This window comes from Chrysemys picta, chromosome 2, assembly GCF_011386835.1.
Source record: "Chrysemys picta bellii isolate R12L10 chromosome 2, ASM1138683v2, whole genome shotgun sequence".
NCBI classification, from domain to species: domain Eukaryota; kingdom Metazoa; phylum Chordata; order Testudines; family Emydidae; genus Chrysemys; species Chrysemys picta.
Window position 1 is genome coordinate 275,134,661 of NC_088792.1, and position 26,111 is coordinate 275,160,771.

At 40.5% G+C, this 26,111-nt stretch overlaps 1 protein-coding gene across 4 annotated transcripts in view; it reads right to left on the reverse strand.

Moving 5' to 3' along the window:
- The window catches only part of NDRG1 (N-myc downstream regulated 1), a 69,528-nt gene that overhangs the window by 27,673 nt on the left and 15,744 nt on the right, over window positions 1-26,111 (reverse strand). For all 4 annotated transcript variants that reach the window (XM_065586216.1, XM_065586217.1, XM_005310511.4 and 1 more), the window contains exons 2-3: window positions 11,735-11,813; window positions 8,021-8,056 (exon numbers count right to left, since the gene is read on the reverse strand). In XM_065586216.1, coding sequence (XP_065442288.1) covers window positions 8,021-8,056; window positions 11,735-11,797 — 99 coding nt within the window. In that variant the 5' untranslated portion in view covers window positions 11,798-11,813. The remainder of the gene's footprint in view (window positions 1-8,020; window positions 8,057-11,734; window positions 11,814-26,111) is intronic.

Genomic DNA, 26,111 nt, shown 5'->3' on the forward strand with positions numbered 1-26,111 from the left:
GTAAGACACAGGTGGTAATTGTCCCACTTTGCTTTGCACTGGTGAGCCATCAGCTGGAATATTGTGTCCAATTCTGGGTGCCACACTTTAAGATGTGGACAAATTGAAACTAATCCAGAGAAGAGCAACAAAAATGATGAAAGACTTAGAAAACCTGATCTATGAGGAAAGGTTAAAACAAAAACAAACAAACCTCTGCAAGTTTAGTCTTTAAAAAAAAAAAAAGAAGGCTGTAAGGGGACCTAATAGTCTTCCAATATGTTAAGAGCCGTTATCAAGAGGACTGATCAATGGTTCTCCATCTCCACTGGAATTAAGACCAGAAGTAAGGAGCTTAATCTGTAGTAAAGGTAGTTAAATTCTGGAATAGGCTTCCAAGGGAAGTTGGAATCCCCATCATTGGAGGTTTTTAAGATGAGGTTAGATGAACACCTGCCAGAGATAGTCTAGGTTTACTAGGTCCTGTCTCAGCACAGGAGGCTGAATTTAAGGACTTCAATGTCCCTGCCAGCCCCACATTTCTATGATTCTGTGAAAATCAGTACTAAAGATAGTTGAAATAAAAACTCAAAGAAAGGTAAACCACAAAAGATTATGCTCAAGTGTAATGAGTCTGACTAGCCAAGCAATGAAATTCAGGTAAAAGCAAGAGTGCTTAGTTGAACCTTATTCCTAGATATCCCATCACTGTACTGTATGGTATGGAGACACCCAATGTTTTGGCACCCTGCCAGCTCCAGGCATGCATTTTCTTTTTAACTTGCCTTTAAAAAAAATTAAAGAAAAATAAAGAGCTTTGCCTTAAGGCATACTTTCAGGATAGCTTTGTTTTTCTCAAATTAAATAAAGGACTGCACAGAGGAATGAATATATATACACATCCAAACACCTTTACAGTACAAAGCCAAAATATCCAATACTTATAAGTAGGGTCAAAAAACAAAAAACCTTCACCTTTAATCTAATTCACAACTCAGTAATTATAAAAAAAAAATATAGTACACCTTAGACATCTAATACTAAAGTAAAGTAGAATTTACAAATTCTAGCATTAAGTTTCTCTTTTTAGTCACATTTTTGGTTGTATCTGCACCAAAATTGCAAGACCCACAAACACTAAATGAGCCTAGATAACACTTTCTGACCTATGTTCAATGTCACTAACAATCAGTCTCAAAAGTATTTTCACACCCGCCCCCCAGATCTCAATACTTACTGCATTATTTATTAGGTAAACAGTATCTTCCACATCCAGCACCATTTTTAGAAACAGCAGTGTGATAAATCCAACAAGTCACCAGGCAGAAACAAGTAGCAGGTTTTAGTTTTACTCTGTAGAAAACTGGGTTATATAGACAAGCTGCTATTCTGCATAAGCTCACAGCTCCCGTGATGCTCCAGACAGAAAACCAAAACAAACTAATTTAGGAGGACGTCATTCTTAAATAGGATTTGAGTCAGGTTTGATCAGAAGACATGCCTATTCAATACAGTTCAGACAAAGTGCAACTCTCCACTGTACATAATGCTGAACAACCTGTTCTGAGGGGGGGGGGGAGGAAAAAATACAACCACACTTAATACACCCAAGTCAAATTAATTTTGGATGCAACTCCTGTTAAATGTCACATACACTGGTAGAAGCAGAACTCAACTATTTCAGATACAAGAAAATTCAAAGCTTTTAATCACGAAGTCTACATTCCCCCCCACCCCCCCAAATGTAAAATTAGATACACATTTTTCTGAAGAGTACTGAGTTTGAAGAAGCTTCTAGTAAGAATTAGAAGGTATACAAGGACTTTAAAATAGCACTTTTTCTTCCAACAGGAATGATTAAAAGGGCTACTTTTTTTTGTTACTTTGCACTTGTATGGCTTATTTTCTAAACAAGGCATGAACTATAGACAGGGTAGGCAACCTATGGCACGCGTGCCGAAGGTGGCACACGAGCTGATTTTCAGTGGCACTCTCACTGCCTGGGTCCTGGCCACCGGTCCAGAGGGCTCTGCATTTTAATTTAATTTTAAATGAAGCTTCTTAAACATTTATATACAATAGTATAGTTATATGTTAAAAGTGTATTACTGGCACACAAAACCTTAAATTAGAGTGAATAAATGAAGACTTGGCACACCATTTCTAAAAGGTTGCCGACCCCTGAACTATAGCATTTATAGATTTAGTACACCTCAATACCCTACAATTATTTTTTATTCTAGCTAGAGATACTGGTATGGAATACTACTGCATGGTAGCTGCTGTAAATGTTCTCTCCATTTCAGTGGTTGCCCCTGGAAAAAATGCAACTCCCCTCTTTTATAAGAAGAGTCTAAATTTAGAATTTAAATACTTTTTCATTTTATCCATTTGATGGAAAGATCTTTAGACTTCAACTAAACAAAGCCATTGCCATTTAACCTACACAACCCACTGACCCTTCAGTATTCCAATTTGCCTAATCTAAAATTTGTCTTAACTTCAACCCCTAGTGTCACCAAACTATTTTTGGTTGAATCACACGTAGGATTGGGAGACAAAAAATTCTAATTGTTGATGTGAATAAAACTGTTCTTAACAGGAGGTGTAATTCTTCAGTCTTTATTAGGAGACTATGGTACAGATTTTTACCTGACAGACTATTTTCCCCACCAGAGTTTAATCATTAAGAATTCCAGAAATTCTCATATACCTGGCCAAATTAAACCAGTGTCCTTTATATAAAGCTAACTACTTCACATCTCTACTGATCCTTATTACAGATCCAGAAATCTGTCTACGTGATGTTGGGGATGAGCGTTTTAAAATGTAGAGCACTGAAAACAGATGGCAGCACATCCCAATCAACGTCAATGTTATATTAAGAGGCTCTTCACTGACCAATTCGTATTAAAACACTGTCTTGGAAAAAAAAATCAAAGGTACACTAATCCTATAGAAGGATAAAAGACAAACGTGCCATCTGTTCCTATATCTCTAGCTTTTAAAAAAGGCACATCCCTACTGAGCGTCCTATAAACAAAAACAAAAATCACACAAAGTTGTTATGGGAATGTTCTATATAATGCAATTTGAGAGAAGATGTTTTAGTCTGAAAAAGAGTTTATCCATTTTAAAATAGACACTTTGGTCGTCAAATGACACTCTGTTGTGTAGTCATTCGGTTAGAGGAATGAAGCAATTTGTACATTGATAGCATACAGAGAAGACCATTTATTTCCTCTCTTCTCTAAGGCTTTGGCTACACTGGCCCTTTGTCCGCAAAACTTTTGTGGTTCAGGGGTGTTAAAAACACTGCCCCCGAACGACAAAAAAGTTTTTACTGAAGAAAACAGTGCTTTGCTGACAGGAGAGCTCTCTCCTGCTGACAAACAGTAGCCACACTGTGTGCCTTTTAGTGGCACGGCTGTAGCGGCACAGCCATGTCACTAAAAGCCTCGTAGTGTAGCCATAGCCTTAGACTGTTGAGGAAGGTGGTTAAGTTGGATATATGTTTATAGTTTTTAAACTATGGGATATATGCTCAGACCATCGTAGACACTAAAAAATAAAGAAATAAGGCAGGCATTTTGCTTGAAGCCAAATATTTTGTGTTTCAACTCAAACTAGTGCTACATCAACACTATTTGAAAGATTAAGCTTATTCTTAATCCCTTATTCTCGACAAGTGCTTTATTTGGATTTATTAAAAAAGGTACCATTCCCTCATTCTATGCACACTAGGTCTCTCACCTTCAAGAAATTCTAGGGAAGCAGGTTTCCAGCCTTTTTTTTTTAAATATAAAGAAAGGGGCTTATTAACCTAAACTTGTGTAAACTGTATCCTACCTTTAGGCTTGTTTTAAACCCATATTACTTATAACTTCTTGGATAATTGAAAGTGAAAATTTAAAATTCCATTTACTAACTACTGTTCATTCTCTGTTTAATTTTATTTCTCTATTGATTTTTTTTTAAATGTACAAAGCATTTTTACTTCTATTTTAGCACACAATGTTTGGTTCTCTAATTGCAGGGTAATGTTGGTCTAAAACTGCGTTCACTGAATTTAACGATGGTCACCACATTTTTATCTATGTTTAGTTATGTGTAAAAGCTTGGTCAAAGTTTAAGCATGGAGCCTACATTTAAGTTGACAGTGTTCAGTTTAGTGGTCAAAATCTCCCTACTTCAGTTGCATGGAGTTGGGCACCTTAACAGTTTGATTTCAGCGGTGCTGGGTGCCACAGTATTCCATAGAAATAGTTACTCAGTACCTCAGAGTCAGGCCATTTATAACACGATTACCACTGTCTAGATGGCATTTTGGTACCTTACTGCAGGCACTCTAGTTCTGGCCAGTGATTGTTCACATCGTAATTAGCAAATGGGTTACACTATTTTGCCAAGGTAGTGTTTCAATGCATCTCCCCTCAACCATCCATTTGAGAGAACACAGCTATGGGGCTGATCACTGTAGCTATGACTACTTGTACCAGTTGGGGATCTGCCCCTGTAAGTACTGAAAAGAGATAGGCTCTTGTCAATTTAGGACATTGCTCTTTTTGTAAGAAAGATACAGAGCAGTAGGGGGAGATGAACGGACAGTCACTTTACCAGTGAACAATGATGGCCAATAGCCATGGAGTTTTAAGAAATAATTGCAACTCATCTCTGCCACCTACAACTATAGTGCAGCAGAAACAGTTGCACTCAGTTATTTGGTAAATAAAAAAAGTTTGATGGCTGATAACCCACTTTTGAACTGCGATCATTGTAGGGAAAAGACTTATGACCAATAATGTCTACCAACCCTTACCTGCTTAGACAGGTCCTAAATTTATGATGCAAAACCAAAAAGTTTATGCTCTATTCTGCATCAGTTTTAGCATAGATTGGTATTAAAACAGCTCCCCTCATGTCTAGAATTTCCAGTGCTCATGAATTACGATGTAACAATTCCAAGTGGTAACTCAGGTTTTAGGGTTAAGTGCCCAACTAATACTGACTAACACATCCAGACTACATTTGCCAGCTTTCACACGGTAAATAAGCACCCTGACTGTCCACAATAAGACCAAAAAAAGCGCTAATCCCGTTTCAAAACAAGGCTAAAACAAGCCAATCTCAAGAACCCCACCACTATGTGACTGGATCCCCCCAGCATGCAGTCTGAGACTATGGTTGGCCCACTGTGCACCTAGACTGCCTTCCCCCCCGCCCCCTGTCCCCTGATTGCCCCCCCTTGCCAGGAGCAGATAAAAAAGCCAAGCCAAAAACTAGTCAACAAGCAACTCACAAGCCAATTAAACCAAAACCAAGCCCAATTTCTACCCTCCCCTCCCCCCCGCAGGTTTGGCAAGTCTGATCCAGACATGAGAAACAATTTAGGAGTTAATTATGTCAACTTTTCCCTTGTTTTTATTATGCTCCCTAGCGGAGCGCTTCCACACAGAGTAAATGTATTAGATTATATAAACTCTTCAGGACAGGGACTGTTTTGCTGTATGTTTGATAGTGATAATTTCCACTATCATAATCTGGCTATTTCTCTCCCAAGTCCTACAGTTCAGGTGGGTATATAAAACAGACTATGCCTACTCCCAAATCTCAAATTGAATTACCAGTTAAAACATCTCCTGAAATTCAAATGTCATTGCAGAAGCAGTCTATAGCAGTGGTTCTCAACCAGGAGTCTGGGGGCCCCCAGAGGACCACAAGCAGGTTTCAGGGGGTCACCAAGCAGGACCAGTGTTGGGCCCGCTGGGGCCTAAGGCGGCAAGCTAAAGCCCTGCCATGCAGGACTGAAGCCCAGGGCCCTGAGCTCTGCCACCTGGGGCTGAAGCCAAAGCTTGAGCAACTTCGCTCTGTGAGGCACCCTGTGGCACAGGGCCCCAGGCAATTGACCTGCTTGCTACCTTGTACCACCGGCCCTGGCTTTTATATGCAGAAAACAGTTGTGGCACAGGTGGGTTGTGGCATTTTTATAGCATGTTGGGGGGGCCTCAAAGAAAAAAAGGTTGAAGTTTCCATTAACTGGAAGAAATAAAGTCACTAGTTTACAAATATTTTAGATAGCCCCATAAGATTTTGAACAACATTTCTGAATCTAAAGGTAGGCACCCAAATCCATATTTAGGCATAAAAAAAGCAGATTCCTTCCCCCCCCCCCCCCCCCAAGGTGCTGATCAGCTTAGCTCCCATTAACATTTGACTTGTGGGTGCTCAGCACCTCTGAAAAAAGTTGCCACTTATTTAAATACATAATTTTAGGTACCTTAATTAGCAGCACATGTGTGCTCTTCCTTATCACCAGTAGCAATTCAACATACTGGACTATTGTGTTTCAAAAAGAAAAAATATATACAATTGCTACTAAAGATGGCAGATGTCTTGTAAGGCAGAGCAAAGAGAAAGATCATAGATTTGACACAGTTATTGTTGGCTAAATACAATCAGGACATTGTTGGTCTGGATTAGTGGTTGATATCTGAATTTTTATTTTTGGTTTTTCATTGCAGTTAATACTCTGATTTATAAACCAAGCAAATTTGAAATTAAAGTAGTCAGAATAGAGATAGGACACAAAAGGTCATTTCTAGTCATTTAATCAAAATATTGCAATACTCCAGTTAGCAAACTTAATCTGGGATTCAGATTAATTTGGAACAATTGATCAATCTGGACCCAAACAGGAAGCTTATCTTCCATGTGCTACTTAAAAAAAGCAATAGGAAATCACATGCTAACTAGTTTATTCCATCAGCTGTTGCAAAAACAACCAGCCTGCTTTTGCAACAACTCTTTAGCTGACTACAGTTATATTTAAAATAGAGACTGTCAAAAATCATAAAGATAGAAAGAGGATTTACTTCAATGAGTGCTATAAAACAGATATTTACTGTAGATAAAACACAGGAACAAGCCTCCATGAGAAGATGCACTTGAGGGTTTGGGGTTCTGGTTTCCAAGAAAAAAATTGCTTTGTTTATTAAGTGCTGTATTTCTCATAGCAAAATTGCACAGCACTCAAGTGAGAATGCAAAGAGATACATTTAAAGTATACTGTACTCTGCAAGTTCACATCTTTCCAGTATCTACTTCCCCAAACTTAGTCATCAGCAGAAGTCTGACATTGTATTTAATGCCTGTCATTTCTTTGAGGAAACTGCATCCCTTGGACAAGAATTATAAGTTAAGGTCCCCCACAAAAAGGGTAGGTTTTTTTTACATGGTCTATGGGTTCTGGCAAATTCTGATGTATGAACAGAGGAACAATCTTACAGTCCTTACTCAGACAAAACTCCCATTTGAGTCAAGTGTGGGATGAAAATATTTTTCTATTTATGTTCACATTTTCCATTGTTTCAAAGTTACATCTCTGCAAGAATAGGAAGCAGTGTTTCTGGACATTTGTTTAGATTAGCCTGATCAACTATCTTTGGCGAAAGAGCATACTGCTAAACACAAGAGCCACCACAACTTTAAGTAGTAAAGAGATTGAAGAATTTGGGAAGTCTATCAGGCCTTCAAAGACAAGTGTGGCTAATGAGAAAGACATCACTTTTTGAACTGGATGTGGAGGATTCACAAGTTTAGAACTGCAGACCATGGACTTTGTCTGCTCCTTACTTGTAATTTTTCCAAAAAACTTACTGCTTTCCACTGCTCAACATATGCCAAGAATCTCTTGGAAACTAGAAACTATATATAAAAAAACTGAAGACATACAAGACCTACCTGCCAAGAGGAAGTGCACGTACTTCACTGCAATATAAGAAAATTCTTAGAACAATTGATTTCACCTTCAACCAGGTTGCCAGTCACATCCTCTTTAGCAAAATGCAATGCTTTTTCCTCTTTAAGTGGATACTTCCTCAGAACCAGTTTCTGAAGACCTCTCCTGAATAGTCCTCTTTACAACATTATGAAATAATTCTGATACTATTCAGCTTCATGCTTTGTAATTACACACTTGATCAGATTTCGCATAAATTTTGATTTACCAAATGGGAGAGTGGAAAAAAGTGTTTTTACTTGCCTGAACATCAAAATCCGGAAGAAGGCGAGTGATTGCCTGTGAAGAGAGATTTGTAACCTATTAATGCAGATATGCATTGCAGCTGCAAAATTAGTCTGAATTAAATAAATTTACAAAAAAAGACCACATTCAAAAGCGCTCCCCACCAAAATACAGTAAGACTTCCATTACCTTCAGTGGGAGTTTTACTCAGCAAGTGAAGAATTTAGCCCCAAGTATTTTACAGACACTAGTTATGCTTCAAGAGATATACTTGCTTAATTTGTAGAATGTATAGTGAAGTACAGAGAAGCTAATGATTAACCTAAAGTAATGAATTAAGTCAATGGACTGAGAACAGAGAATAGAATCCAAGAATTTTAACTTCCATTCCTTGTTCTAGCAGCTAGGTAGCACTCTTTTAGGGCTTCTCTCCACTGGAAAGTTACATTATGTTAGAACAGTGGTTCTCAACCAGGGGTCTGAGGCCCCCTGGGGGCTGCAAGCAGGTTTCAGGGGGGTTGCCAAGCAGGGCCAGAAAGCCAAAGCCCTGCCACATGGGGTTGAAACCCCACCACCCAAGGCTGAAGCCTAAGCAATGTAGCTTTGTGGAGCCCACTGTGGCATGGGTCTCAGGCAGTTGCGCTGCTCACTACCCCCTAAAGCCGACCCTGGCTTTTATATGCAGAAAAGCAGTTGTGGCACAGGTGGGCCATGGAGTTTTGAATAGCATGTTGGGGAGCCTCAAAAAGAGAAAGGTTGAGAACCCATGTTTGAACGAGCTGTGAAAATGTTAGTGCATGTTTATGCAGCTGTTACTCATTTATGTGAATTTCCACTGAAGTCAATGGGACTACTTGTCTGTGTAAGGCAGGAGAGATTTAACCCTCAGCATAAACAAGGATTGTGATGCTTAACCCTGGTGTCCGCCCAACATTAAACAAGCCATTAAAGGCTGCCCAACACAAAGTAGGCATACGGTACCACATCCCCCCCCACACACACACACCCCTGCAAGCCAAGAGGTTTTATAACCGCCTTAAGACAATAAAGAGCTAAATGTATGCCATCTTAAATATTTCTACATGCAATAAAATAAACAGTGTACATATTAGCTGCATATATTTTGAGAACAGAGAATTTAACTAGGAAGGAGATGGTGGCTGAGGACAATATGGATAAGAGCAGCAGGACCTAGAACTTCATATTCATCAAGCTACACCAGGGAAAGGGCTGAAAGGAAAAATATACATGCAAAAAGAACAAACAGACCACCAGAGGCAATGAGACCCCAGAAGACTAAACCAGAATACTTTAGTGCAGTGGTACTCAAACTTTTCTATTGGTGACCCCTTTCAAGTAACAAGCCTCTGAGTGAGACATCCCCCTTATAAATTAAAAGCACTTTTTTATATATTTAACACCATTATAAATGCTGGATGCAAACTGGGGTTTGGGGTGGAGGCTGACAGCTTGCAACCTCCCCATGTAATAACCTCATGACCCCCTGAGGGGTCCCAACCCCCAGTTTGAGAACCCCTGCTTTAGTAACTAACATTCTGGTCTTGACCAATAGCATCATGATAAACTATCAATTAGAAATATAAATGAGGCCTCAATGGAATGATTGCTTTATCAGAAGTCTGAGTCTGGATTACAAGAGGGCTATAGAAAGCAAGGTATTTATATTGGTAGCTAGGCAATATCTCATTGTGCAGTAAAATATAATGTAAAGTTTGTAACCCCCAAAAGCATCAGTGTTGCAGGGTGAGAAGTTTCTGAAGCCTCCGAGAGCTGGTCTTTTTTTTTTAAAAACCAAGTCCTCCTATCTTGTAGGAAATGGGTTTTGTTTGGTTATAACCAGGAACAATGTTATACATAGGAACAAGTCATAGATGGCTCTGGAAATGTTAATGGTAGAAAGCATAGCTAATTCATTTATTCACCACAGGGTTCTGTGGTACTCTAGAGCTGGAAAGCAGGTAAATAATGTGCATCCAGAGAGATTGAGCGCTACTTAGACTGTTTTGAACTAAGGTAGCATCTTGGGTCAGAGCATGTAATATATTCCTCTTTTGCTCAATAAGACCAATTTTTCATCTGCCCATGACAGAGATCCAGAGAGTTCTGCAGTGTTTTGTTAGAGATGTCAACATCTTTTAGAAATAATACATGCTTAAGGCGAGACATTAAAGCTCAGTGCTTCTCCTCTTGCAAATGTCACCCGGAATTTAAAGTATGAAAAGAGGATTGTTGTTTCTGAACAAATTACCTGCTCCTCTTACCCAGGTTCCAAATTGTTTTCATGCAAGCATTCTTGGTAATAAAGGAGAATAGAGAACTATTTTAACACAACTGAAACAAAGTGGTTTGTGAGTGGATTTCCAAAGTTTTGAGGTGTGTAACTAAGCTTAATGAAGGTGGGTGGATGAAAGAGAAAGTTACAAATATAGGAATTAAGAGTTCTAGCATGGAACACAGTGCAGAAAGCTGTGCAAGATTTACTGTTGCCAGGAGTTACAACCACATGTTAACAAGACTTAGGCTTTATGTCTACACTGCAAAGTTGTAGACAAAATTTTTGTCTTTCATGGGTATTTAAAAAAGCGCCTGCCCCCCGCAAAAAACAAAAATTTTGCCCAAGTGGCTGTGTGAATGCAGCTTTGTCGGCAGAAGCACTCTCCTGATGACAAAGCTAATGCTGCTTACGGGGCTGGAAGTATTTTGTTGGCAAAAGTGCCGACAAAGTACTGACAAACAGCATTTACACACTGACTTTCAGCGACAAGGCTGTTTGTTGCTAAAAGCTGTGTGGTGTAGACAAGCACTAAGAAGGGAAAAATTGAGAGATCCATTCGCAGGCAATAGCAAACATTTGCCAAGAACGTATTCCCATTACAGCAACTTTCCACTCAGAAAAAGAGAAGGCAAAATTGTTTGCCTAGAATTGCACAGATTAACAGAACAATCTGGCCGACGTCTGGGACATTGGTGCTGCTTCATGGATCATTGGGATGAGATGTTCTAGGACTACTGGTGCTTTCCAGCCAAGAATACAGGTGATCTAGAATATTTAATAGAATGTGGAACCAGAGCCACTGAAGCACACCGAGTGTTAGTGCTATTGATGATTAGGATGGCCATGAAACTTGAATGCTGTGGACAAGAGAGCAAGTTGAAAAATACATGGGGGAAGACAACTAACCTTAAAGTAGAAACAGTGAGAGTAAGGGTGAGTTTACAGTTTTTGCGCTGTTTTAAAGTGCTTCTATCAATACAGCTTATTTCTGTAAGTTTATCAGTAAATATATAACTGCATCCACATTAGAGGATTGCACCAATGTCATTATCAGTTTCTAAACTGATAGTCAAAGTGGTATAAAAATTATGCAGACCAGCCCTAAGAATGAGGAATGAATGGCTGAAAGGAAAAGAAAACGACAGCCTTCCTTGCTCTGTGTGTCATAGTATGACCTGTATGAAATTTTCTTTCCAAAGATGACGGAGGCGGGGGGGGTTGAGTATACATGGTTTGTTTTTTAATTAGAGGACTAGATAAGGCCCAATCCTACTCTGATTATTTTCAGACAGCAAGATTAGCCCCCAGTGTTTCCATATACCTAACATTTGCTTTTTTCTGAAAGGATTAAGAATTTAACAAATTTTTCAGATGAAGAAAAAATGCAATTCAAGCAAGTCCCAGATTACAAAATGTAACTGTTTAGTTAAAATTACCTCATCTTTCTCTACCAGAGGTTTCACTTCTGTGAGGTGAGCATCCTGGAGTTCTGTCGACATGGTTAGTAGCGGATATCTGCAAAGATCAAGAAAGCTTCAGCATATTTGTTATTTTATACCAAGGAGTTTTAAACAGTTGGGGGGGGGAAGGGGGGAACCAACCAACCACAACCACCACCCACTTCCTACCTCCTAGAGTCTCAGATTAAAGATTGTGAATCTGCTGGGAAACACACACACACCCCTTCTCCCCACCCCCACCTCCCTAGTTAGGATATGAAGGTTACAAAATCAATTAACACTGCACAGAAGTGAGGCAATGATTCTATAGCAGATAGAATGTGTTCATGTCACTCAAGGGTGTATCAAAGTATATGCACAAGGAGTCAGAATCAAGGTTGCATGAGTAATTACTTCTGATATGTCCTAATCCAAATATTTGATTTTGTAACCCTAGTTGTCCCTTCCCCCCCCCCCCCAATTAAACTTTCCCCATGAAGTTTTCTATATTTATGGGAGTGGGAGGGAATCAAATCCAGTACACTCATTCGCAGTTTTTGAATCTTGGACGGATTCACAGCACTCAATTCTACCACTTTAGCTAACGGAGTAACCAATAGCAAATATAAACGGAGTTCCTCCATGTGGACAGCCACAAGAGGTATGTAATACACTGCTATTTGCTGGACAGTAGAAGAAAGGTGGGAATCAGGATACTTGCATTCTGTTCCTGATTCTGGGAAGGGAATGTCATCTAAGACCAGAACTAGGAGACAGCATAGCTAAGGATATGGATTTGGCACAGTCTGAAAGGTAGTGTAGCTAAGTGGATAGGATTCTGGATTTATTCTATTAGACACCAAGTGCACAGTAATCTTAACACAGTGGTAAAGGTGCAATCTGAACTCAAGACATCTGTTCCCAGACCAGTACACCTAGGCTAATATGTTTTTTGATGTGGGAAAATAGGATGGTGCAGGCAGTTTAAAACTTCACCCTGAGCAGTGGTGATGAGATTTCCAGAAAATTAAGAAGCAAGTGTTTAACAAATTCAGCTGTGCAAAGGCACAGCAAGTTTCCAGAATTTAAGAATCTGGATTATAATTCATCCAAATTGGAGGACATTTGGGAATATTACTATCCCCTATGAAAACAATCCCTCTGTCAAATTTCAGTTCCAAGTTTTCTGCTCCAAACTCCTGATTAATCATCATTTGTATTGTGGTAGCACCAGGAGATAACCTCACTATACTAGATATACTAGTCTGGCCCTACCCTAAGAGGCTTTCAATCAAAGTATGATCAAGTGCTAGCAGCAGCACCCTGATCAGACATTTCTGCGGCATGACTGCAGGCCCAGCTGGAGGAAGTTACTCATAATACCTGAATAGAAAATGGTTAAGGATGCGGGTTTGTCAGAGGTCATGGAAGTCAGATTCCGTGACTTTCTGTGACCTCTGACTTCTGCAGCAGCTGGTGCGCCTGGCTCAGTGGCAGCTCAGGCAGCCCCTGCTGGGGCAGTCTGGGATCACTGTGCCCCCCATTCCCACCCCCAGCAGCAGAGTTTGGGGTGAGGCAGACTCTGGGTGGTGCTTACCTGGGGGACTCCCCAGAAGTGGACATCCCCCTCGCTCAGCTACTAGACAGAGGAAGCATACAGAGTGATGGCTTCACAGCACCCATTGGCTGGGAACTGCAGCCAATGGCAGCTGCAGGGGTGGTGATTGTAGGTGGAGGCAGCATGCAGAGCTGCGTGGCCATGGCTCTGCCTAGGAACTCAGCAAGGGGGATGTCATTGCTTCTGGGGAGCCCCCCAGGTAAGTGCCGCCTAGAGCCTGCCTCACCCCATCCTGTGCCCCAACCCCCTACCAGACCCAAACTCTGCTACTGCGGTGGAGGCACAGAGCCAGGTAGGGAGCCTGCTGCACCCTCCCCCTGTCAAGTTTTAGTCAGGGGTATATAGTAAAAGTCATGGATAGGTCATGGGCCGTGAATTTGTTTATTGCCCATGACCTGTCCATGACTTACTAAAAATACCTGTGACTAATAAAACAGTCTTAATTGTGAACACCTGGGTGGTAATTACTGGGCTAAGGATGTAATTGGGAGGACATAAGTAGAAGAAACAGGAAGCTAAGAGTAACTGGGCTAAGGAGGAAGGTTGCATGGAAAGCGCCTGCTACAAGATGCTTGTGTTATGTTCTGGGTGTAGAAGTGCAGAGGAATAAAAGTTACACATGGTGAAAGGGAAACAGCCTAGCATGTTTATGACAGTGAGTTGACACCAAGTACTAAAGCTATTCAAAGTGGTCAGGAGACAAAAAAAATTACTAGCATGACTATTTTCCACCTAATCTTGTTCTCTGAAATGGATTTACCATTTTTGCTTAAGTTTTTCAGAAAAGTTTCAGCCTGAGGTAGAGAGTGGGAATAAACATGTTCATCTAAAAAAGTGTCAGTTACAAGCAACTGACAATGAAGGCAAGGGAAAATGTTAGGCAACCTTGAACAGAAATCTATGCAATCCATATACAATACATAGTCAGCTACTGTTCACAATAAATGCACTATTTAAAAGCTAGAGATATTTCTCTATTGTCTGATAGCTAAAATGGGGATACTGTGAAATAAAGTTAACCTTTCACTGAATTCTACACTATGGACTGAAGAATGCAAAAACAAAAAACTGTCATGCTTTGCTACAAGTCCATTAGTTTCAATTCAAGTTCATAAAAGTGATGCAAACATGTCTTCGTGAGGGATTGTGAAAGGTAAGACTGCATTTTTCCAGTATTAGGTGGGAACCACACCACAACTTGTATTTTTGTGGTAGAAATACCCATACGTTTTTACATGGAATGGTTTAGGTTTCCAGGACGTTAGAACACAAAACAAAGGATTTAAAAAGCCATGCCAGAAAGAATACCTTAGATATCTTATGGCACTGAAATGATTGTTTTTGCAATAGTTCAAAGTTGTTACATTATGTTTAGTAAAAACTAAAGCTAGGAAGTGCTGACCAACCTGCTTCTCCACTACTTCTGTGAAGATCTAAAGAGAAAAAGCTTTGTGTGTAACAAGATTTGATATCTGGAAATCACTGGATATTCAAATCATACTTCTGCATCAGCTCAGGCATTTCTGATTTAGTAGGTTTTCCTTCTATCAATTAAGAGCACTTGAAAGATTTTCAACAAAAGCCAATATTCCTGATATAATTGGCATAGTATTGTTCCACTGATTCAAAGACTGAAGCACAAACAGTATCTGACCTCAGTGAGCCAATTTATTTTCTGAAGAGAAAGTTGCTTGGGGAAAGTGGTTTTACACATGTTCACTGCAAGTTTCATTATGTTTAAAGAGGTGCTGTGTGTTGCCCTCTAATACTACACTGTAGCTTATAGCTGATGTACCGGCATAACTTTCCTGGATCAAAATAGTTTTCCCCTGCCCAAGTGCTCAATACACAAAGTTAATCTATATTTGCAAGCATTTGTGTAAAGTTGCCAGCACCAGGGAAAAAACAAAATCCCAAGGTTTTCATTTCACTTCGCCAGGTCAGCTTTTGGGTCTATATTAATTTAACATCCTGCCAACATATTCAGCAGTAGGCTCCCACAAACTTGAACCTGGTTATTAGATGCAATTCCAGCCAAGGTAAAGGATTAAATTTCAAAAGGCTCACACATGATTACTGAGGAGAATTAAAGCCTTAATGCACCTTAATTATTGGAACAGAGTCTTCTCAAAACTGATCAAACATCAGTGCTTGCCAACCTGCAGGAGCAGAATCACATTAGCTTATGGCAAGGCAAGGGGAACAGGAAAGGAAACCTCATAGTTCATCCGTTACAATGGGGGCTCCAACAAAAAAGTGGGGAATCTCATTCATGTTTTTAGGCCCTATCTACATTAGACTGGTGTAGCTACAGCAATCCTCTAAAATACATACTATGCTAACACAAAGAGGGCATTGTGTGTTGGTGCAACTTGATCTTCAATAAGACACTGGTGCAGAGGATCTACATTATAGGTCTCCTACAGAAGTAGAGAAGAAAAGACCTTCAATTAGGGCTAGTCTACACTGGCAATGTTAGAGCACTGCCGTGGCAGAGCTTTAACGTGGCTTGTGTAGTCACAGCAGAACACTGGGAAAGAGCTCTCCCAGAGCTCTTAAAAAACCCACCTCCACAAGGGCCGTGGCTCCCAGCCCTGATGCACTGTCTACACTGGTGCTTTACAGCGCTAAACCTGCTATGCTCAGGTGGGTGTTTTTTTACACATCTGAGCGAGAAAGTTGCAAGCGCTGTAAAGTGTCAGTGTAGACAAGCCCTTAGACAGGCTAAGTGTTGCCCTAGATACCTCAGATAAGTCAATTATTCCTTTGGTAAAATAATCTTTTCAGTTCTAGTGATAGTGTTCAAATACTGCATAATTCAGGAGTTGGGGAGTTTAGTAATCCCTTGCTCTATTGGACTATTTAGAAAAACTGGATGAGCACAAATCCATGGGGCTGGATGCGCTGCATCAGAGGGTGCCAAAGGAGTTGGTGGATGTGATTGCGGAGCCATTGGCCATCATCTTTGAAAACTCATGGCGATCGGGAGAGGTCCCGGATGACTGGAAAAAGGCTAATGTAGTGCCTATCTTTAAAAAAAGGGAAGAAGGAGGATCCGGGGAACTACAGGCCAGTCAGCCTCACCTCAGTCCCTGGAAAAATCATGCAGCAGGTTCTCAAGGAATCAATTCTGAAGCACTTAGAGGAGAGGAAAGTGATCAGGAACAGTCAGCATGGATTCACCAAGGGAAGTCATGCCTGACTAACCTAATTACCTTCTATGAAAAAATAACTGGCTCTGTGGATGAGGGGAAAGCAGTGGATGTGTTATTCCTTGACTTTAGCAAAGCTTTTGATACAGTCTCCCACAGTATTCTTGCCGCCAAGTTAAAGAAGTATGAGCTGGATGAATGGACTGTAAGGTGGATAGAAAGCTGGCTAGATCGTCGGGCTCAACGGGTAGTGATCAATGGCTCCATGTCTAGTTGGCAGCCGGTTTCAAGCGGAGTGCCCCAAGGGTCGGTCCTGGGGCCTGTTTTGTTTAATATCTTTATTAATGACCTGGAGGATGGTGTGGACTGCACTCTCAACAAGTTTGCAGATGACACTAAACTACGAGGCGTGGTAGATACACTAGAGGGTAGGGATCAGATACAGAGGAACCTAGACAAATTAGGTGATTGGGCCCAAAAAAACCTGATGAGGTTTAACAAGGATAAGTGCAGAGTCCTGCACTTAGGACTGAAGAATCCTATGCTCTGCTACAGACTAGGGACCGAATGGCTAGGTAGCAGTTCTGCAGAAAAGGACCTAGGGATCACAGTGGACGAGAAGCTGGATATGAGTCAACAGTGTGCTCTTGTTGCCAAGAAGGCTAACGGCATTTTGGGCTGTATAAGTAGGAGCATTGCCAGCAGATCTAGGAATGTGATCGTTCCCCTTTATTCGACATTAGTGAGGCCTCATCTGGAGTACTGTGTCCAGTTTTGGGCCCCACACTACAAGAAGGAAAAATTGGAAAGAGTCCAGGGGAGGGCAACAAAAATGATTAGGGGTCTGGAGCACGTGACTTATGAGGAGAGGCTGAGGGAACTGGGATTGTTTAGTCTCCAGAAGAGAAGGATGAGGGAGGATTTGATAGCTGAGGATGGAGCTCGGCTGTTCTCAGTGGTGGCAGATGACAGAACAAGGAGCAATGGTCTCAAGTTGCAGTGGGGGAGGGCTAGGTTGGATATTAGGAAACACTATTTCACTAGGAGGGTGGTGAAGCACTGGAATGTGTTACCTAGGGAGGTGGTGGAATCTCCTTCCTTGGAGGCTTTTAAGGCCTGGCTTGACAAAGCTCTGGCTGGAATGATTTAGTTGGGGATTGGTCCTGCTTTGAGCAGGGGGTTGGACTAGATGACTTCCTGAGGTCCCTTCCAACCCTGATATTCTATGATTCTATGCTCCTCATGGACATTGGCTTACATCACAAAATCACCCACAAAACCCCATGATGGGCAGGAAAGATCCATAACTCAAATCAAGTGTGTTGGTACATTGATAATTAGAGTTTACCACCACCACTCTTGGACTTCACACAAAAAGCTATGGAAGCAAGGAACTAATATCAGTCACCCAGAGATCTTCTACATAACAAATCGGGAATTGCTCATGAAAGAAAAGACTGCAATCCAAAAGACTGCAAGACTCAAGATTCTCCAAAACAGACCATCCATTCCACTCTCCAGTAGTTCAGTGAAGCAAGAGATAGTAGGAATGGGAAGAAGTAGAGCCTGGTCCAGCTTATCTAGGCTGGCCAACTGTATCTGTTTAAGTGCAGAATGGATGACCCTATGCTCCAAGGGAGCCCTTGCTGGAAGCCTGGTTTACACTGATAAAGAGTCAAGAGACTCAGCCAAAGGGTTCCCCCAGACCCCCCATTCCAAATCTTTTAATGGACTACATTTTATATGCTACAAGTGTAATTTAGCTTCAGTACAGTTGAGTATTCAGAGGTCACACAAGCAAGAAGTTGGTGTGACAGATACACAGCTGAATTTACCCTTGCCTAAATTGCATTCTCTCTTCCTAGTTACCTGATGGGGTGAGGAGAATGAAAATCTAAGGTGTGGGAAAGATTTAAGACTGACCAGTTCATAAGGCAATTTCCATCTATCAGCTGCTATAACATTGATTGTAGTGGAGAGAATACTTAAAATAAGAATATATAGTGAGAAGGTGTTCCAAGATGCAGGACAGCACTGCTACTGCAAGCAGTACTAGTGAGTAGTTGGAATAGTACCCACTACTTACAATTCTGCAACTTTTGAATGTTATGTGCTTAAGTGGGGGAGGGATAGCTCAGTGGTTTCAGCATTAGCCTGCTAAACCCAGGCTTGTGAGTTCAATCCTTGAGGGGGTCACTTGGTCCTGCTAGTGAAGGCAGGGGGCTGGACTCAATGACCTTTCAGGGTCCCTTCCAGCTCTATGAGATTAATATATAGAGATATACCTATTAAGTTGCATGTGTAGATTACAAAATAGTTTACTACTTGTACTACAGAAGCTCCAGTAATGGACCTGAAACACTGCTGTTCTAGGTGCTGCACAAAAAGCAAAACACAAAGATAGCATCTGCCCCATAAGATTTTATAGTCTAAGCAGAAGAAGAGAGTGATGGATACAGTCTGATGGAGGAGGACATGGTAAACAGCGAGACAATATGGGTCAGCATGATAAATTGTTAAATTAAGGTTCTAAAACATCCTCAATACTCCACAAAAGTTGGTAATTGAAACTGATGAGAATCCTTAAACTAGTAGCAAGTTAAACATCAGTGGAGGGAAAGTGACAAAAGTCCCATTGTTTGACCCTAAAAACAAAGAAAACTTACGTGATGCCCAAACAAGCATTGTCAGCCTTTTACTGGACCACTTAGACTATTCCTGTTGCTAACAATGGGAGCTGTATACCAGTCTGCCATGGCATTGACAAAATAATAATAGTAATAATGAGTTAACACCATCACTGTTTTAACTGCACAGGGCCCTTGAGCTTTAGAAAAACTCCATCTCAGTTGAACTACTGAAGACAGGAATTCAATCAATGGAAGCACCAATGTATAATACTGCAAAATTTAAGCTATGTTCATCAAAGTAGTTCAGCTTTCATTAGAGGTATTTTTATAAAGAGATCTGGAAAAAAAAAATCAGTTTCTCCGTGTTTGACTAATTGGAAAGTCATCTTGCCATAAAAATTATTATGATGAATAAGTATTCAGATAGTTCATGCACAAATGTCAGCCTACACTTTGTGAACAAACTACCGGTATTTAGACTATTCACTATGTTATGTGGGAAGACTGGTCACTGAAGTCATATATTTTCTATGTATTGACTGAATTATTGGTACTATGGTGAGGTCATCATCAGCAATCCCTAGATTCAAGGATTATCTCTACCACAGATTAACATATGGGTCCTGAGATGATCCAGGAGTCCGATCCTGGAACCACAGATCCACCCACAGCATGTGCAGACATTTCCTGGCACATCAGCTGCCTGCTGGGAGAAAGTCCTCTTTTTCCTGACTTCTCTCTTCAGCTTCAAGAACAAGGCACTTCTGCTCAAAGCAGGCCACTGCCTGATGGAGGATGTTGGCTGGTGGCTTACTTCTCCCAACTTGTGATATCTGGTTTTCTTGAGATATGCTTTCAGTTTGCCTTCGTAGCATTTCCTCTGGCCACCATGGGATCCCTGACCATGGGTGAGCTGAGAGTAGAGGCTTGCTTTAGGAGGTGAGAATCTGGCATTGGCATACAATATCCAGCCCAGAGAACGCATTGCTCATTGTTCTTTTTGTTCTCCTATGATAAATCTATCTTAAACTCAGCATAGTTAGTTCTCTGAAAGTTTCCATTTGCACATGTTCAATAGAAGTTGTTCTACATTTGCGCCTTAACTTTCTGACCCTTCCTACTGCTTGCTTTCCTGTCCACCCTCTACTTCAAATTACCCTTTAGTCTAAGGGAAAGTGCACTGATCTGGAAGCTGTGACTTGGCTTTTTCCACAGATGGGTGGAAATTTGGGGTATAACAATTTATTATAAAGCAGAGCCCCATCTACCCTAGCAAGCAGCCAAATGTCAATCTGAAGTTGCACATGGTCACTACTGGCAAAATTGGAATCAATAAGCACAGATTCATACACCTTGCCATGCACCAAATCATGCTTGGCTTTGCTTTCAGTTAAATTCAACTATCCAACCATCAAAGGATTTGGAGCATTATTTATTATTAACTAACAGTACCCCAGATTCCTATTTCAGTCCACCTGTTCTGGCTACTAGAGCATACTCCTAAAGCCAGGATGAAAACTCAGGAATCATGACTCTAAAGCATTTCATTGCTGTCGGGCAGTCATGCAATCCACTGGCAAAGTGCCACATCCCTCTCTAGTGGCTACTCCACAGAGAATCAGTTATTACTGCCACCAATTACTTTTTTAGCTCACGTATGCAAAGTCTGCTCTGTTTGTAACAAGCAGTGTTTATTTGAAAGGAACTGTGTGGTAGGTCTCCAGCTATGCAGAGAAATACTATTATTGACAACTGAAAAAGATTTAATAGAATTGTAACAACTGAAAGGGAAGTAACGCAAAACAAAAGGAATACAGGAAGTGTTGTCTGACACATTAAAATCAGAACTGTAAAATTCACATGCATCCTGCTTTGTGCAAATATATGTCTGGAAAATATCACCAGACTACTCAGTCTTACATCAGCAAAGACACTGTATATCTATGCTATACAAAGTCAAATTTGGCCTATGGAATTGGAGATAGTCGAGAGACAATAACATTCTGTTATGAGAGTATGAAGAAAACAGGCCTGATCCTGCACCATCCTCTTGATCTAAGAGTAAGTGGAAACTGACTTCTTTAGTTCAAGGTGTAGGGGCTGCTTCTACTCTTGGGGCTAAAGGACCCAAGACTGATGAATATGATGCCTGCATGTATGTGAACCATGTTCTCCTGCCACTCTTTATGAAGTCAATGTGGAGAACCCACCAAAATCAAGCACTATTTAGGCTGTGTTATATTCAGATATAACTATTTGAAGGGATACCTATTCAGGAATAGTTCTGAATTGCTTCTTACTGCTGCTATTCCTTTAACATACATTCAAATAAAGATGGATAAATTTATGAAAAGAATCATGTTGGGTTGCTTATGATGCAAGGGACTGGACTCAAGACAAAGGAGCTCCGTTCCAGTCCTATGTCCACATCATTGCACGGCTGGAAAGATTAGATTTTTATTGTGTCAGTAAGGGTCATTTCACCATGCACAAACCCATGAAAAAATATTTCTATTGAGAATCAAAATTTACAGATAAGCATTTATCATTTTAAATTGTTTGCCTAAAGGTAATTGATATTATCCAACAAAATTATAAAAATCTAATTCTGCCAAGCCTCATAGCCAAGCAGAATTGGCAATGGGGATTACATCCAGCCAACTGTTCACTTCATCTTGACCAAAGAACGCAGAAGGGAGAAGGATAGGGAGGAGAGCATGATTGGAGAGAATTACTGAAGTATTCAGTGGTACTGAGCATGATTTTCAAGTGGCCTCACCCAGATTTTAGTCATCTTCATTGGCATCCAAAGCAGTATTTGAAAAGGGTGTTGCTGTCTACTGCAAGCCTTATATAAAAAGGCTAAGGCTACCTCACGTGTTTCCAATGCCAAGGAAACTATTTTCTTTTTTTAAAACATGCACCTCTGAGAAGTACATTGGGACCCAAGTACAGTTGTTAAGAGGATGGAATTTACTATTTCTTCCTCCTTTTTCTATAGAGCAGTAAGACTCACTGAGAAATTCTTGTACAATTGCAGGACATGATGGTACAAATTTTCCAAACACCAATCAACTTCCAAATATGATTAGTTACAAGGCAGTGATGGGAGGAAGATTAATATTGTGCATGCAATTTTGATTAATGGTACGCCAATTCTCTAACATTACTTCATTTTGTTTTGGAAGAAATTAGTAATGTGGTTATTGATAATTGCATGCATTTTGTTCTTAGTATTCTTCTGTTCAAACTTGCTTTATTATTTAAGGGACAAGAATGTGAAACTTAGACCTGAACTATAGAAAACTGAAAATGACTACAATCATTTCATTTTTTGTTTTTGTTTTTTTAAATCAGCATTTAGTCATTCATTATTTCAATGACTGATGCATGCAATTACTGCTTGAAGTTCTCACTGCTACCACAATAATATTCCTTCAAGCACTCTGCAATTTCTATTTTGTTGTTCAAGTAGGATTTGCTCATTGGTACTGCATGCTGGCACAGTCTGAACTAATTCCATCTATTTACTTTCCCAGGTTTTTCTATTTGTTTCATACAACTAAAACACACTTCTAGACTCTGGAGAGGACATATGTTGAGCTAAAGAGAACGAACAGTTAACTCTCCAGAAAGGCCCTCATGCTGCATATGTATGTAGTTGGTAAATCTTAAGTTCTTATTAGTTTTGGAAGACAATAGAGTCTACTGGATAAGGCACTGGACTGGGAATCAAACCACTTGGATTCTGTTCCCAGCTCTGTGAGGCCATAGGTAAGTTTTTTGCATTTGTCAGAAAAATCAAAATGACACTGTCTTGAGCTGACCCAAATCAAAATACTTATTGTTGTCAAATCAACATTGACCTTGGTCAGTTGCTGCAGTGTCTCATGGGAGTTGTAGTTTGAGTGCCTTGTGAACTCATTCTCTTTAATAGACCTGGCTCCCCAACTGCACTACATCTCCCATGATTCACTGTGGTTCCATATCTGGTTGGACCACCACTGCTCATCAGTCAAATCCTATGACCAGAGTGTATCATGGGAGATGTAGTCCAGCTGGGGAGCCCAAACTATGAAAAGAGGGGCAGGAGACAGCATGGCAACTCAGGTGGACACAGATTAACATCACTGACCCAAAGTGTTTTTATTTTCTTCAAATAAACAAAACATTTTAGTTTAGAACTATTGTAACATTTCAAATCAGAAGTGTCTGAACAAAACAGTGATGTTTCCAAACTGATTGAATAGAAATTTCAGAGAAAAAAATTAAGATGTTTTGTTCCAAAACACATGTGGAAATGGAAATTCTGATTTTCATCCAGATTTATTAAAAAAATTTCCAAAAAAAATACAACCACACTTAAGTGAAGTAGCACCAATACTTCATTTGGGCCAAGTATTCTTTTTATCCTGTAGCACAAGAGTTCTGCTTTGTACTACAATTTCAAATAGATTTAGTGGTGCAAAGAATCTTTCTGCCCTAGTTCTGACAGCCATTGCCCAATACAGTACATTCAACTCTTTAAAAACTTCCAGGCTGTGCTCACCACAAGTTTGGCTGAGTCTAACCACTATCCTATATGTTCATTTCCCTATCATGTGACAGTTTTCATGTCTCTGCTCACTCGTGTTCATTTTAGGAACTCTGGGCCCAAATTCTCAAAGTTGAATGCCAACACAAGTCTCAAGAGACTACCTAGCCTTAGTTTTTACCCCAGTTTGAAACTACTCCACACTATAAACCCTATGTGATGGTATCTGTGCAGGTTGTACTGCAAAGTACTAGGTAAACAAATTTCTGTAATATTCCTATTTACATTAATCTATCAAATTTTCATCCTCACTGCATTAACTCTGTTTTCATTGTATTGAGCCTTTTACAATGACTAGCTCAGACTAGTTTCAGAGTAGTATTTCATAAAGGATTGTACACACAAAAAAAAGATACACTATACAGTTTCTGAAAACTCATGCTTTCCAAACAGACTAATGCACAAACTTGCATGGAAGAAATTTACTTGTATTCTGGGTATAGTCTTATTCTCTTGCTTCCAATTTACTTCCTGTTTTTACTATTTGATCTGTAAAATCATTATTCTTACAGTGCATGGAAGTATCTAGAGCATAAACACACCACAAACAGCACTATGTGTTTTTATCACATGCGAAGTAAAGGCATTCTGAGTCAAACTATGCTAGAACAAGGATTTTAGATTAAGGAATAGAAGTACCTGTTGTTCCCAGCACTAAATTTAAAGTGACAGTTTCTAATGCATTTGTCTCAATTTTTGCTGCCATTGTTACAAGTTACATCTGATTGTTGGAACTGCAAATTAGACACAATGGTTTTGTTTCTCCCTATTTTTAGCATTTATTTTGACCATATGACAAGTCAGTTTCATTGTTTCCCCTGTATGGTCAGTTTCTCTTTGCATGTCTTTTACACAACAGGAGACAAAAAAAAAAATATATGTCAAACATAGGAAATCATGACCCTCTAACCACAACATTTGGCAAGGGCACTCAAGGACAGCTATAGGGCCTGAAACCACCTTTGATTTTTTTTTTTTTTAATTTTTTACAATTTTCTAGATTTCAAGCTGACCATTTACAAACCAACCATTTCCCTTTAAGTTACTTCTTTTGGTCCTCCAAGATCTATTTTTAGATGATGCCCTCAGACTTTTCAGGAGAAATTAACAGATGTTTACTGCCATCTTACTTATTAATCTCTGCAAGCCTTAAGTAGGGAACACTTCTTGGGAGCTGTATAAAACAATGGGTAAGATACAGGGACACCTCAGTTTGCAAGCATTCTAAAGGAAGGCAGCAACACTTAAAAAAAAAAACTATCCTTAACCACACATTTTCATCCAATTCCATCTTCAAAGCATCTTGCTTTGAACATGAATAGTGCCTCAGAAGTAGTCAGTCTACTTAAACTACAGCTATAAACACATAGTGAGACACACAAGAGTAAACAATGAAAACTGATCTGTTGCAGTCAAGGCTACAGTTGTGCTAGAAAATTTGGTAGATATGGCTGAAATACACTAATAACTAACTTATGTAATGCCTTTCATACAAAGAGAAATAGTTTTTCAGTTCCAAACCCTTCCCAATTCTGTAAGTGCAAAGAGGCTGAATCATAGCATCAGCATTTAACAAGATTCCAGCTGTTTCACTGCTTTCAGAGAGGGGCAGGGAGAAGAGCTGGGACATCTGCTATGGAAACCTGAACTGCCAGTACTTTGTATCTCTCCCATTAGCCACAAGTCTCCAGTGAGATTTCCAAGCCCTAAGATTCTAGGGGACTTAATATAGAGCCCAGCTAGTAAATTTGTTCAGATAATACATTAGTAACTGGCCAAACTGAAGAAGTCAATAGGTACCAGGATTTCCCCCAATTCTTCAGGGTCCAACTGGTGGACACTATGGATCTCACCCATCTTGATTCCTATCAACACACTGCTGCTGATCCTGCCTATTCCATTCCTCCCCCCCCCCCCCCCACCACAAGGGACTAACTTCCTCCCCAGGGTGCAGCCCTCAGATTCCACACCTCCCGTGTCCCTCATCCCCACCCACAGGCAGCAGGGACCCTGCCAAGCTGGAACATTGGAGCAGAGAGGGGGCAGGTGCTCCCGTTCTCGAGGCAGGGCTCTGGGAAGCAGGGTGAGGGAAGGTAGAGGAGCTCAGTGCACAGCCCTTCCGGAGCAGCAGAGCCACTCTGGCTGGGATGCTCAGCCCTCAGAGGAGTCGCACTTTGGGAAGTTAAGTAGCCCTCCTTCCAGCCTCTTGCAGCTCGCCACAGCAGAGCAGCTCTGACCGCTAGGTCCTGTGGGACTGAGCGAAGACTTGATCCCCACAGCCATGGGGACTAACACACCCACCCCGCAGGACAGGACACTTACATCCGGGACAGCAGCACCAAACTAAGCCCACTGGGCCCCCTCTTCCCTGCAGTCAATG